At 46.2% G+C, this 15194-nt stretch overlaps 1 protein-coding gene across 4 annotated transcripts in view; it reads left to right on the forward strand.

The window, feature by feature from the left end:
- Window positions 1-14957, forward strand: part of LOC144495561 (melanocortin receptor 5-like) — a 121660-nt gene extending 106703 nt beyond the window's left edge. For 3 of the 4 annotated variants that reach the window (XM_078215671.1, XM_078215670.1, XM_078215672.1), the window contains one exon: window positions 12690-14957. In XM_078215671.1, coding sequence (XP_078071797.1) covers window positions 12823-13851 — 1029 coding nt within the window. In that variant the 5' untranslated portion in view covers window positions 12690-12822 and the 3' untranslated portion in view covers window positions 13852-14957. Of the gene's footprint in view, window positions 1-7115; window positions 7214-12689 lie in introns of those variants that run through there. The other variant, XM_078215673.1, reaches the window with a different exon arrangement.
- Window positions 14958-15194: the final 237 nt, after the last annotated feature.

A 15194-nucleotide genomic window follows, 5' to 3' on the forward strand; every position in this document is an offset into this window, starting at 1 on the left:
CTTACAGCTAATCAAGTCTTTAAGAAACAAAACAATGTGAGTGGAGAGAGCATTAGGACAGGCTAAAAAGATGTGTATTGTCTCCAGACAAGACAGCCAGTGAAACTCTGCAGGTCCAGGCAACTGTGGGGGTTACAAATAGTGTGACATGAACCCAATATCCCGGTTGAGGCCGTCCTCGTGAGTGCGGAACTATTGCTTGGGGACCTATAGATTACTCCTACCAAGTACTTCTTCCCTTTGCTATTTTTTATTTCTACCCAGACTGGTTCCACATCTTGATCTCCGGTGCTTACGTCATTTTCCATTACAGCACTGATATCTTTCTTCATCAGCAAAGATACACCACCTCTTTTTCCTTTCAGTCTCTCTTTCTGAAATGCTGAGTACCCTTGGATATTCAATTCCCAGACCTGGTCTCCTTGTAACCATGTCTCAGTAATCGCTAGCAAGTCATACCCTTCTGTTTCTATTTGTGCCATTAACTCTTTAATTTTGTTCCAAATGCTTCGTGCATTTAGATACAAAGCTTTTAAATTTGTTCTCCTGGTAAATTTCCCTACTCTTTTATAATTCCTTGGTGCATAAAGACATTCACCTGTTCTGTCTCTCTCTTTTATTGTCTGGTAACCCTCCGCCACATCGCTAACCGGCACTCTTACCTCCTCCTTCAATTTGGGTTTTCTATTTTCCCCTACAACTGAACCCTTCACCCCACTATTCAGTTTAAAGCCCTATCCACAGCCCTAGTTATGTGATTCGCTAGGACTCTGGTCCCAGTATGATTCAGATGAAGACCATCCCATTGGAACAGGTCCCAAGTCAACACTGACATCAATCCTACCCAGGTCCTATCCCCATAACCCCACATATTTACCCCGCTAATCCCTCTAACCTATGCATCCCGGAACCCTAGGTGCAATTTAGCATGGCCAGTGCACCTAACCCACACATCTTCGGACCGTGGGAGGAAACCGGAGCACCTGGAGGAAACCCACACAGACACGGGGAGAACGTGCAAACTCCACACAGACAGTGAACCAAGCTGGAATTCGAACCCAGGTGCCTGGCGCTGTGAGGCAGCAGTGCTAACCACTGTGCCACCGTGCCGCCCACTGAGTTTGCCACCTGTATATGTTAGAAAATTTCATGCAATGTGCCCATAATTTCCCACGGTACAGTGGAAGCAGCATGGGCTATAAAACTACTTTAGTGTGTCAACCAAAATCAGAGCCTTTCAGACTCCCAGCATTGGAAGTCTTAAATAAATCACAGTAACTCTGGGACTCAGCTGTAAAGGAACGGCGCTTAATGCACAAAATAAAGTAGCAGCTCGTCGCATATCCCATGTGACTTCACTTTATTTCCTATCCCCAGCAGCCAGAGTCTTTTGCTTTTATTTATTGTCCATTTCTGTTTACTCCTTGAGATGTTGTTAAGGGACGTCCTTCTCAAACTGTTGGCTGTGAATTTGATTCAACCCTGCACCTTGTGAGGCATCGACAACCTGCATTAAAGAGTCAATCACATTGGTGTGGAGCGAGATTAATTTACTGCCTCAAGCTCATTGATTTTCACGCTGAAATCATTTTATTCATTTCACAAATATATCAACTTAAATTCAACTAGCAGGCTGGAAGTTCACTTCCATGCGAGTAAGTATGAAGTTAAAGTTTATTTATTAGCGTCACAAGTAGACTTACATTAACGCTGCAATGAAGTTACTGTGAAAATCCCCTAGTCGCCACACACCGGCGCCTGTTCGGGTACACTGATGGAGAATTTAGCATGGTCAATGCACCTAATCAGCACATCTTTCGGACTGTGGGAAGAATCCGGAGCACCCGGAGGAAACCCACGCAGACATGGGGAGAACATGCAGACTCTGCACAGACAGTGACCCAAGCTGGGAATCGAACCCGGGTCCCTGGCACTGTTTGGCGGCACTGCTAACCACTGTGCCAGTTATCCACTTTGGTTCAAAAAACAGAGAAAGGAAAGGTATTTCTGAAATGGTTTGAGGTTGGGAAGTGTTAATATCCAGAGGGACCTGGGTGTCCTTGTTCATGAGTCACTAAAAGCTAACAAGCAGGTGCAGCAAGCCATTAGGAATGAGAATATTATGTTGGCCTTGACCGTAAGGGGATCTGAATACAGGAACAAAGATGTCTTGCTGCAATTGTAAAGAAGCCTTGGTGTATTGTAAAGAAGCACCAGGAGTATTGTGTACAGCTTTGGTCTCCTTATCTAAGGAAGGATGTTCTTGCTATAGGAGGAATGCAACAAAGTTTCACCAGACTAATCCTTGGGATGGCAGGGTTGACGTCTGAGGACAGATTGGGGAAACTGGGGCTGTATTCTTTAGAGTTTCAAAGAATGAGAGATGATCTCACTGAAAATTACAAAATTCTTCCAGGTTATGACAGGGTCACTGTGGATAGGATGTTTTTCCCTGGCTGGTGAGTCTGAAACCCAGGGGGGCACAATCTCAGGATCAGGGTCAGGCCAATTAAGACTGAGATGAGGAGGAATTTCTTCACACAGAGGATGGTTAACCTTTGGAATTCTGTAATTTCACCTCTTCTTTTGAAAACCACTTCAAAGAGGGAGTGAAACCATAGGCTGTCAATCAGGATTAGACTCTGTCTACACTGTCAGGATCAATGGGGTACTTGAGATGCAGTCAACCCTGAAGGGAAATCAAAATAAACACAGGTGGCTGGAGGAGGGGCAGTCCAGATTTTCCGACCCTGCCCACCAGCCAGTTCTTCCAGTCCTGCTGAAGTCAATGGAGTTCTGGCTGGTTCGCTGCATCCACCACGGCAGGTCCCACCTCACCGGGGTTGGGAAAACCCCAGGACCAAGAAAGGACAGCATCATAGAATTCCTACAGTGCACAAGGAGACCATTTGGCCCATCGAATCTGCACCAACTCTCCGGCAGATCATCTTTCCCAGGCCCATTCCCCCCATCCCTGTAAACCCAAACATTTACCCCACTAATCCCCCTAAGCTACACATCTTGGGACACTTAAGGTCAATTTAGCACAGCCAATCCTGTGCATCTTTGGACTGTGGGAAGAAACCGGAGCACCCGGAGGAAATCCATGCAGACATGGGGAAAACGTGCAGACTCCACACAGAGAGTCATCCAAGGCCAGAATTGTGAATGCTGTTTTCAGGCTGGAGGGAGGTCTTCAGACATGTTCCCCCAACTTTCAATACCGGGGCGTTGCTTTGTCATCCATTGGGTTTGGAGGCTCAGGACACCATTTTAAAATCTGCAGCTGACCCTAAACCCGGAAGTGCATTTAAGGGTGAAGGGTGAAGAAGATGGTAACAGCCTTCGCCGGACTATAAAGAGCTGCTGAAGTATACACGACAGATGGAATTCAACACAGAAAAGTGTGAGGTGATGGATACATTTGGTGGGAGAATGAGAGACAATATCAGGAATGGTAGTTCCATAGTGGTGATGTTACGAGACACGTATTTCAGAGCCCTGAGCTAGAGCGTTGTGTTTAAACGCCACCGTGGCAGCTGAGAACTTTAAAGATGATGCATTAAACAATTCGGGAATAAAAATACAGGGGGCAATTTTCCCATCCCAATTCTCTCATTCCCCCATCCCGCTGTGCCGGGAGACATCGGTGGTGGTCTATTCACGGGATTCCCGCTGGATGTCCGGTGCTCCATGCTTCTCCCAGCCTAGGTTTTTTCGCGTCGATGGATCCACCTGAAAATCAGCGGAATGGCGATTTCCATTCGTTAACATGCCAGAGCAAGCCATTAGCGGGTCCGCGACTAAAATCTCCGTCCCGCTAGCGTCTCCCCCCTCTCCGGCGTGGCGTCATGCTGGCGGGGTTTACGTCTGCTCTATAAGAGTCAGGACCTGGCGTGGCAGCGTTGAACAGGAGTAGGGAGGTAAGTTTTATGAGGCTGGAGCCCCCGGCGGGCAGGGGAGGTTGGGAGGCAGGGCCCAGGAAAATTGCTGCTCGTTGTGAGGAAGTTCCTGGAGAGTTTTCGGTTCTGTCCCCAAGCCCGGGAATGTTCCATGTCCTATCTGTGGGGTTGGGGTGGGGTCCTTTACTGAGTGCTGGTCAGGCTGCTCTCTGCAGCCACTGGGGCTGTTCCATTGTTCTGGCTGATGGGGTGTGGTGAGTGCTGGGGGTTTAGGGAGGAAGGGGGGGGAAGTGCACCATGTGCTGCTTGAGGGCTCATCAGTTCAGGCAGCTGATGTTCCAATCGGGTGTTCAGGTTAACACAGACACTCATGCTGCATGCACTCTGCAGTGAATGGGAACCCATCTTGTGATAATAAGTAGTCTGTCCCAGACCTGCAACACATGCCTGGAAGGGAATGCTGTAGTTGCACTCATGGCAATGGCTCAAGGGAGTGCAATGGCCACGCCCGCACACCACCCTGCGTACACTCCCTGCCTGCCATGTCCACGATGCCAATAACAGGCAACCTATTTTTTTTTCCCCAACGTGGCGTCGGAGTGAGGCGACTTCTTGCAAGCTATGCCCAGCATATTTTCCAACTCTATCTTTTACTCTTGTCCTTTGCTTGCATTCTGCATTCTCTCCTTTCCTTCTCTATGAACGGTATGCTTTGTCTGTATAGCACACAAGAAACAATACTTTTCACTGTATGTTAATACATGTGAGAATAATAATAAATCAAATCACATCATCAAGGCCAGAATTGAACCCGGGCCCCTGGCGCTGTGAGGCAGCAGTGCTAACCACTGTGCCACCGTGCCTCCTTCTAAAGCTGTACCTTTCCTGTGTTTGATTTTATTGTAAGAGTTTTGACAACACCAGGTTAAAGTCCAACAGGTTTATTTGGTAGCAAATTTGCTACCAAATAAACCTGTTGGACTTTAACCTGGTGTTGTTAAAACTCTTACTGTGTTCACCCCAGTCCAACGCCGGCATTTCCACATCTTGATTTTATTGACTAGGATACCCGTAACACAAAAAGAACACATGGGGATTACACCCGTGGTACTTTTCAACATTACCTCCCTCCCTGGGGTGTAAAATGGACATTACTGGATTTTAAGTTGTAAGTTATGACAACTTCCTATTTTATTCAAAGCAAAAAGAAATGAAACAAAATAACAGTGAACTAATGTCACAAAGGATCCCTAAGTGCTGTTGTGAACTAAGGTTTACACATGCAATAAGTTTATATACCAAGTCCTCCTCACTGACATCTGGCGGCCAGTGCCAAAGTCAGGGGAGCTGTCCCACAAGAGTATTCAAGCAACAGCCTGACATAGTCATATTTTGCAGCCAATATCCCGGTCTCCTCCATCACCATCCGTGCGTGTATCCTGTCCTACCAACAGGACAGACCAATCAGTGCTGGCAGCACAGTGGCACAGAACCAAGAGGAAGTCCTCAATATTGACTCAGAAGCCCATGAAATTTCATGCCACCTCATCAAACATGGGCAAGGAGGCTCACTGCTGATCATCATCTCCTGGAATCATGGAATCCCTACAATATAGAAGGAGGCCATTCGGCCCATTGAGCCTGCACCGACCACAATCCCACCCAGGCCTGATCCCTATAAGTGCACGTGCTAATCCCTTGACATTAAGGGCAATTTAGCATGGCCAATCAACCTAATCCGCACAGGGGCGGCACGGTGGCACAAAGGTTAGCACTGCTGCCTCACAGCGCCAGGGACCTGGGTTTGATTCCCGGCTTGGGTCACTGCCTGTGTGGAGTTTGTACAGACCTGTGGTCTGTGTGGGTTTCTTTCGGGTGCTCCGGTTTCCTCCCGCAGCCTGAAAGACGTGCTGGTTAGGTGCATTGACTCAAACTGGCGCTGGAGTGTGGCGACTAGGGGAATTTCACAGTAACTTCATTGCAGTGTTGATGCAAGCCTTTCTTGTGATAAATAAATAAACTTAACGTACTTTAACTTTATCTTCGGAATGTGGGAGGAAACCGGAACACCCGGAGGAAATAATGTTTCTATGTTTCTATGATTCAAGTCTTCCTTGTCTCTTAGTGGAGCTGATAAACCTGCTACTCCAGACTTACACTCCACTTCTTCTGTTAATCCTGCCTTGTTATGATGTTAAAGTCATCTCACCATTTAAAATTAACCATTAGCTGGCTGGGCTCAACACCGAAGCTTTTATGTAGCTGCCTTAATGAGGTCATGCCTAACAAACCTTTGTCCTGATTGGGCAGTGGTGCTTGTTGTTACAGCACGAGGGGAACAGAGAGAAAGGATCAAACATCATTATACTCCCATAAAAAAGAGATGAACTGCCCTTTGTAAATTCCAACCATACTCGTGTTGTTTACAAAGGCTTCATTTAAAAGAGTCATTGTGATTTACAGCCTGGCGCTTCTGTTTAATCAGTTCGACATGTTACACTAATGTCACTGGTGGTGATTTATTTAATAATGCAGCTCCAATGAGCATCTGCTGTTGATTGTCTAGGGGGTAGAGCAGGTACCAGCCTGCGCTGATTTCGTTAAGTGAATACTACAATTCATATTTATGAAAAGCCCTCAACATAATAAAATGTTCTAAGTAGGACCATTATGAAACAAAAATGCTAGTTTAATTCCTGAGATGAGAGGGTTGCCCTTGCTATAGAATGTGCTGGGCCAGGAAGGAAAAGGTTTAAGCGTATCAGGGCATCTGCTCAAAAACTTGTTCATTTCACACTACTTACAGCACGTGCATCAGTGCTGTGTAAGCGAGGCTAGTGAGTGAGCCACAGGAGTGCCCCCCCCCCTTCATCTCAGTGTGGGATGTCACGGTGTCACAGTGGTTAGCACTGCTGCCTCTCAGCACCAGGGACCTGGGTTCGATTCCCGGCTTGGGTCACTGTCTGTGCGGAGTCTGCACGTTCTCCCCGTATCTGCGTGGGTTTCCTCCGGATGCTCTGGTTTCCTCTCACAGTCTGAATGACGTGCTGGTTAGGGTGCATTGGCCATGACAAATTCTCCCTCAGTGTACCCGAACAGGTGCCGGAGTGTGGTGACTAGGGGATTTTCACAGTAACTTCATTGCAGTGTTAATGTAAACTTACTTGTGACACAAATGAATAAACTTTAAACTTGTCACACTTGTACCACCAGCCCGTGAATGTATGAAGAAGGTGGACACTTTTACTTTTTTTAAAAGCAGCATGGAAGATGGACAATTTACCTTGACAAGATGGAATCCAGGGGGTCAGGTGACCTTCTTTTGTGTTTTCTGTACAGACATAGGAACTGATTCATATCTGGACATGTCTCTGGGAAGCCACAAGCTCCTCTGGTGCTGATGACTGTCTCTCTCCATCTCAATTACAGTGACTGAGAGTAGCAATACCTGATAGACTTGCAAACCTCATGGAGGTGGAAATGCAGATAAAGATATTCGGAGACTATTCCTAACTGGAATGTTGATTGAACATAAGAACATAAGAAATAGGAGCAGGAGTAGGCCATCTGGCCCTTCGAGCCTGCCCCGCCATTCAACAAGATCATGGCTGATCTGAAGCGAATCAGTTCCACTTACCCGCCTGCTCCCCATATCCCCTAATTCCCTTATCGATCAGAAAACTATCTACCCGTGATTTAAACATATTCAACAAGGTAGCCTCCACCACTTCAATGGGCAGAGAATTCCAGAGATTCACTACCCTCTGTGAGAAGAAGTTCCCCCTCAACTCTGTTCTGAACCGGCCCCCCCTTATTTTGAGGCTGTGCCCTCTAGTTCTGGTTTCCCTTCTAAGTGGAAAGAATCTCTCCACCTCTACCCTATCCAGCCCCTTCATTATCTTATATGTCTCTATAAGATCACCCCTCATCTTTCTGAACTCCAACAAGTTGGAGACCCAATCTGTTTAATCTCTCCTCATAAGCTACACCCCTCATCTCCGGTATCAACCTGGGATACCAAACGTTCCTCATTGTGTGACAATTGCTTAGCCTATCAAACCATTTGTGTGAACGCTGAGAACACCAATACTGTGGTCACATGAATGAAATTGGCTTTGAGATAGGAAACAACTTATTAATTCCCAAGGACAGCCCAGGACAGCTAGTGTAGGATACAAAGATTACACAGGGAAGCCATCTCAACCACACAAAGGAAGAACCATGCCTAGAAATCCACCTATCAGCGGAAGAGTAGGATAGTTCTTTTTACCTGCAGATTCACGACAGGAGTTCAGCCATAACTTCAGCAGGAAAAACTAGAAACCTGATGTTGCGTAAAATAAGTCATTAAATTCATTGCCAGAAATTTCCAATCTCCATTATTTTCAGTCAGCCAAGAGAGAACCCCCAGGCTTGCAACATTTCCAACTAGCACCTCAAGAACTGAGTTATATAATTGTTTTTGACTCTTCTACAAATCTAAGTGCATGCTACATCTTTAGTAATCATCTTTTCTGTGGGTGTGTGCGAGTGTGTGTCTGTGCGTGTGTGTGCATGCATGTTTGTGTGTGTGTATCTGCCTGTGTGTGCATGCATGTGTGTGTGTGTGTGTGTGCATGCGTGCATGTGTGTGTGTGTGCACATGTGTGTGTGCATGTGTGTGTGCGTGTCTGTGTGTGTGCATCTGTGTGTCTTATGAATGAGTGTGAGGATGCTATTGTATTTATATTTTGAGTGTTGCGAAAATAAATGTTTACTCTTTCTTTCAATTTATCAGTAAGTTTATCTTGTGTGTGTTCTTGAAAGTCACATCTCTCAAAGGGTTAAGACATTTATTTTAACACACACCTGTGCTGGTTAGGTAATAATGGGGGAAAAAAGGGAAAGCATCCATCACCTCCCCAATATCCACATCACTCTCTGTAATTCATTCCTTCCTAAAGTGTGGGGTCCAGAATCGGACAATATACTCTCGAAGTATCTCAATTTGAAGAAATAACATGACACAGTTTAATACTTGTACTGTAACACAAGACTAAAAGTACGACTGACTGAACACTGCTTTTGTGGGGAATGTATACTTTAAACCAGGGAATAGAACTTTTCCCTTTTTACTTTTTGCACAACTGAAAAAACACATGGGTATAATCTGTACTGTTTTTAAACAATTCACCCAGAATCTGTCCAAAGTTATTCTTAGCTCCTGAGTATTTCCTTCTGCTTTTTTCCTTATTCAGGCTAGTATTTCTAACTCTATCCAAGACCCTGGCTGACTGACCTTGTCTATGAGTTTTCAGAGAAATTTTAGATCCTTCCCCACTTGATACAGTCCCAGTTGAGCAGTTATATCCTTTACAAAGAACAAAGAACAAAGAACAATACAGCACAGGAACAGGCCCTTCGGCCCTCCAAGCCCGCGCCGCTCCCCGGTCCAGGATTGAATCCTGAATCCAGGATCCCCGCCCAATTTTCCAGCCTATCTACATACCAATATCCTATCCACCGAGCTGTCCCTCACAGCTACGATGCTTTGTTCATTACAACCTATTAACTTACCCCCACCCCCCCATTCCAGACCATGTGATCTCCAGGGAGAGGCGAAAACCCAGAGTGAAAAACCCCAGGGCCAATATGGGGAAAAAAAAATCTGGGAAATTCCTCTCCGACCCCCTGAGGCGATCGAAACGAGTCCAGGAGATCACAATGGCCCCGATCGGAAAATGCTTCCCAACCCTTGTCATTTCCACTTCCACGAACACCATATGAATCCCCTGCCCCCGAGACAGGTTCCCAACTATCCGCAGTCTCACTCTGTACTGGCACCAGCAAGATGATCGTAGAATGAAGCCTTGAAACGAGAAACCAGGAACAATTAGCCCGCGCCGCTCCCTGGTCCAAACTAGATCACTCTTTTGTATCCCTCCATTCCCACTCCGTTCATATAGCTGTCTAGATAAGTCTTAAACGTTCCCAGTGTGTCCGCCTCCACCACCTTGCCCGGCAACACATTCCAGGCCCCCACGACCCTCTGTGTGAAATATGTCCTTCTGATATCTGTGTTAAACCTCCCCCCCTTCACCTTGAACCTATGACCCCTCGTGAACGTCACCACCGACCCGGGGAAAAGCTTCCCACCGTTCACCCTATCTATGCCTTTCATAATTTTATACACCTCTATTAAGTCTCCCCTCATCCTCCGTCTTTCCAAGGAGAACAACCCCAGTTTCCCCATTCTCTCCTCATAACCAAGCCCCTCCATACCAGGCAACATCCTGGTAAACCTCCTCTGTACTCTCTCCAAAGCCTCCACGTCCTTCTGGTAGTGTGGCGACCAGAACTGGACGCAGTATTCCAAATGCGGCCGAACCAACGTTCTATACATCTGCAACATCAGACCCCAACTTTTATACTCTATGCCCCGTCCTATAAAGGCAAGCATGCCATATGCCTTCTTCACCACCTTCTCCACCTGTGACGTCACCTTCAAAGATCTGTGGACTTGCACACCCAGGTCCCTCTGCGTCTCTACACCCTTTATGGTTCTTCCATTTATCGTGTAGCTCCTCCCTACATTATTCCCACCAAAATGCATCACTTCGCATTTATCAGGATTGAACTCCATCTGCCATTTCCTTGCCCAAATTTCCAGCCTATCTATATCCTTCTGTAGCCTCTGACAATGTTCCTCACTATCTGCAAGTCCTGCCAGTTTTGTGTCGTCCGCAAACTTACTGATCACCCCAGTTACTCCTTCTTCCAGATCATTTATATAAATCACAAACAGCAGAGGTCCCAATACAGAGCCCTGCGGTACACCACTAGTCACAGGCCTCCAGCCGGAAAAAGACCCTTCCACTACCACCCTCTGTCTTCTATGACCAAGCCAGTTCTCCACCCATCTAGCCACCTCCCCCTTTATCCCATGGGATCCAACCTTTTTCACTAGCCTACCATGAGGGACTTTGTCAAACGCTTTACTAAAGTCCATATAGACAACATCCACGGCCCTTCCTTCGTCAACCATTTTGGTCACTTCTTCAAAAAACACCACCAGGTTCGTGAGGCATGACCTCCCTCTCACAAAACCATGTTGACTATCGTTAATGAGTTTATTCCTTTCTAAATGCGCATACATCCTATCTTTAAGAATCTTCTCCAACAACTTCCCCACCACGGACGTCAAGCTCACCGGCCTATAATTACCCGGGTTATCCTTCCTACCCTTCTTAAATAACGGGACCACATTGGCTATCCTCCAATCCTCTGGGACCTCACCTGTGTCCAGTGACGAGACAAAGATTTGCGTCAGAGGCCCAACTATTTCACCTCTCGTCTCCCTGAGCAGCCTTGGATAGATTCCATCAGGCCCTGGGGATTTGTCAGTCTTTATATTCTCTAACAAACCTAACACTTCCTCCTTTGTAATGAGCCCCTTTAGGGCTCGGCCAGCTTGGTTTCTGGGGGTGCTACCGAACCACTCTTGATGAGTGGTATTGAAGTCCCCCCCACCTAGAGTACATTCTGCACCTTTTCCACCCTCAGTACTTCAACATGGAGAATTAATGATTTAACAGCTGATGGACATGGTATCTGGTAATCAGCAGGAGGTTTCCTTGCCCATGTTTGACCTGATGCCATGAGACTTCATGATGTCCAAAATCAATATTGAGAACTTCCAGGGCAACTCCTTTCTGACTGTATACCACTGTGCCACCGCCACAGGATTGTCTGTTTGTGGGACAGGACAGACCCAGAGATGGTGATAGTGGACATTGTCTGGAAGCTGTGATTCTGAGTATGACTATGTCAGGCTGTTGCTTGACTAGTTTGAGGGACAGCACTCCCAGCCTTGGCATAAGGCCCCAGATGTTAGTAAGCAAGACTTTTCAGGATCAACAGAGCTAAGTTTGCTGTTGTCTTTTCCAGTGCCTTGGTTGATGCTGGATGGTCTTTCCATTTTCATTCCTTTTAGGTAAAAGCAAAATACTGCGGATGCTGGAATCTGAAACAAAAACAGAAAATGCTGGAAAATCTCAGCAGGTCTGACAGCATCTGTGAGGAGAGAATAGAGCCAACTTTTCAAGTCTGGATGACCCTTCATCAGAGCTGCGTGGGTTTCCTCCGGGTGCTGTGGTTTCCTCCCACAGTCTGAAAGACGTGCTGGTTAGGTGCATTGGCCATGCTAAATTCTCCCTCAGTGTGCCCGAACAGGCGCCGGAGTGTGGCAACTAGGGGATTTTCACAGTAAATTCATTGCAGTGTTAATGTAAGCGTTATTTCTGGCAAATAAATAAACTTTAAACACTGCCCGAGATCAACAGACCTTTCCATGGACCGCCCCCTCACCCACTGCGATTCCTGTGGCAGGAAGGACAGTAAAATTCCAGCCAGGGAGAATGTGCGGACTCCGCACAGATAGTCACCCATGGCCGGAATTGAACCCGGATCCCTGGCACTCTGAGGCAGCAGTGCTAACTACTGTGCCACCGTGCCACCGCTAAGTGCTAGCAAATAATTGAATTTAAATTCCACAAACTGCCGCAGTGGGATTTGAACCCATGCCCCCAGAGAACTAGTTTAGGCCTCTGGATGGCTAATCCAGTGACATTACCATTAAATCACCTTTTTTGCCCTTTTTTTGCACTCGCTCCATTTTGTAATCAGGTGACCAGATTATTCACTGTAAACTAAACATATATTTTAATGAAAGTTCTTTTAATAATTTTAACTTGAATGTTTGACGAAGTTTAACTTGATTTAATTTATTATATATATATTTTATTTCAGTGGCAGCTCCCAATTCCCAGGGCAATGAACATCCATGGCACGGCTCAAAGCCATAACAAGAATGGATCGATTTCACTCTGCTTACTGAAGATTAATTCCCCTTGAATTTTGCTGCGGATACCTAGTGCAACAAATGGCAGCACTTAACATCTCACTGGGCACGGATGCCACCATCACCCCACGCACTGACGCCACTGTCTCTCCTTGGCTGCTGAACGGAACAGTGTCTGGAATAAATGGCAGCAGCCAGGTGAATGGGAGTGCCGTGAAAGAGTGTTCCCAAATCCAAATTCCCACAGAGGTGTACCTCATTCTGGCGGGGGTTAGCCTGCTGGAAAACCTACTGGTGATCATCGCGGTGATCAGGAACAGGAACCTTCACTCCCCGATGTACTTCTTCATCTGCAGCCTCGCCGTGTCGGACATTCTCCTAAGTTTGACCAAAGCCTGGGAAGCAATTACCATATCGGTAACATCTGGCAAGGAACATCTGTTCACTCAGGCCTTGTTAAATAGGCTGGATGATGTATTTGACTCATTACTGTGCATTTCTTTCACAGCGTCCATTTTCAATTTAGCTGCCATCACGACCGACAGGTACATCACTATCTTCCACGCTCTGCGCTACCACAACATCATGACAGGAAGGAGAGTCGCGGTTATCATTGCAGCAATATGGGTCTTTTGTACTTTTACCGGTATCTTCATGATCTCTTTCGCCAAGTATGACGCCATTGTTAGCTTCTTCTTCATATTGTTTTTCATTACGTTGGTTCTCATTGTGTCCCTCTATATATTCATGTTTCTCTTGGCTCAGATGCACGCCAGGCGGATTAGATCACTTCCGGGTCACGCCCTTCACCGACGGACTAATTTTAAAGGAGCTCTCACGCTAACTATCCTCCTGGGGATCTTTGTTGCTTGCTGGGCTCCATTTTCCCTGCACCTTGCTCTCTACTTATTCTGCCCTTCAAACCCCTATTGTGCATGTTTCATATCTCTCTTTCAGGTTGACCTCATCTTTATCATGTGCCACTCAATCATTGACCCTCTTATTTATGCATTCCGAAGCCCTGAGTTGTGCAACACTTTTAAGAAAATGTTGTGTTGCTTGAAAAGGCAGGGCTACTTGCGTAGCTCGGTCACATGTTCTTATCACTAGCCGAGTGACACAGACCACAAAGGCCCATTTTTGCTCTCCACTCTGATCTCAGGTTGAGTAAGTGTTAGCGATGCAATAAGTGGCAGCACTCTCACCACTGAGTCAGGAGGTCAAGGGTTCAAAGCCCACTCTAGAAATCTGAGGATTGGACTGTGCAATAATGAGAGAGTGCTACGCTGTCAGTGGCGCTGTTTTTCAGCTGAAACGTTAAACTGAGGCTCTGCCTTCCTTCTCAGAGGATTATGACACCATTCGAAGAAGAGCAGGGAATGCTTATCCCTGGTCCCTGGCCAATATCCCAGACATACTCTCTTCCATCTTCTTCTGGGAAAAAGACAAAGGCTGGAATTTTACCCCCCACCCACTCCCCCCGACACGGGAATCAGAGGGGGCAAGGGGGCGGATAATGGCGAGGTCCATTGACCTCAGGCGGGATTTTGCCATTTCGGGACAAGCGAGGCCATAAAATCCCACCCAAAGTCTGAGGTCACAACCGACTCAAGGACAGCTTCTTCCCTGCTGCCATCAGACTTTTGAATGGACCTACCTCGCATTAAGTTGATCTTTCTCTACACCCTAGCTATGACTGTAGCATTACATTCTGCACCCTCTCATTTCCTTCTCCCCTATGTACTCAATGAATGGGATGTTTTGTCCGTATAGTGCACAAGAAACAATACTTTTCACTGTATATTAATACATGTTGCAATAAATCTAAATCAAATCAATATTTATCCCTTAATCAACATCACAGATTACTTGGTCACTATCACATTGCTGTTTGTGGGAGCTTGCTGTATGCAAATTGGCTGCTGCGTTTCCTATAGTATAAAGGTGACTACACTTCAAAAAGCACTTCTTTGATTGTAAAGCATTTTGGAACAATCAGGAAAGCTATTACAAGCACACCTGGATTAAGAGAGGGTTATGATGGGCAGGTCTCCCATTCTCACTGTCAATTTCCGTATTTCTGGGGTACCTCCAGCCTATCAGCAGCAATACAGTTGTACTTCCAGGAAAGAACATACAAATGGATAAGATTGACTGGCCCAGTAACCACACCATAGACTTTGCCGGCTGGAGCATCATGACTAAACATTTCATTGACAACACCCTACCTACCCAATGGAACATTATTAATGCTATATTGATCAGTGACATTCATGTTGGTATTGCTATTCAACGCACGGTGTCCCACATCAGGCATCATCTACAGGACTATTCACTGGTGCAAAGTCAGACAAAGTGAATGGTCTTCTTCTGCACTGTAGGGATTCCATGATTGATTCGCTAATGTCACAATCAGGTACAGGACATCATTTGAAAAGGTTAATGGAATGCTG

This window comes from Mustelus asterias, chromosome 7 (assembly GCF_964213995.1).
Source record: "Mustelus asterias chromosome 7, sMusAst1.hap1.1, whole genome shotgun sequence".
Lineage (NCBI taxonomy): Eukaryota > Metazoa > Chordata > Chondrichthyes > Carcharhiniformes > Triakidae > Mustelus > Mustelus asterias.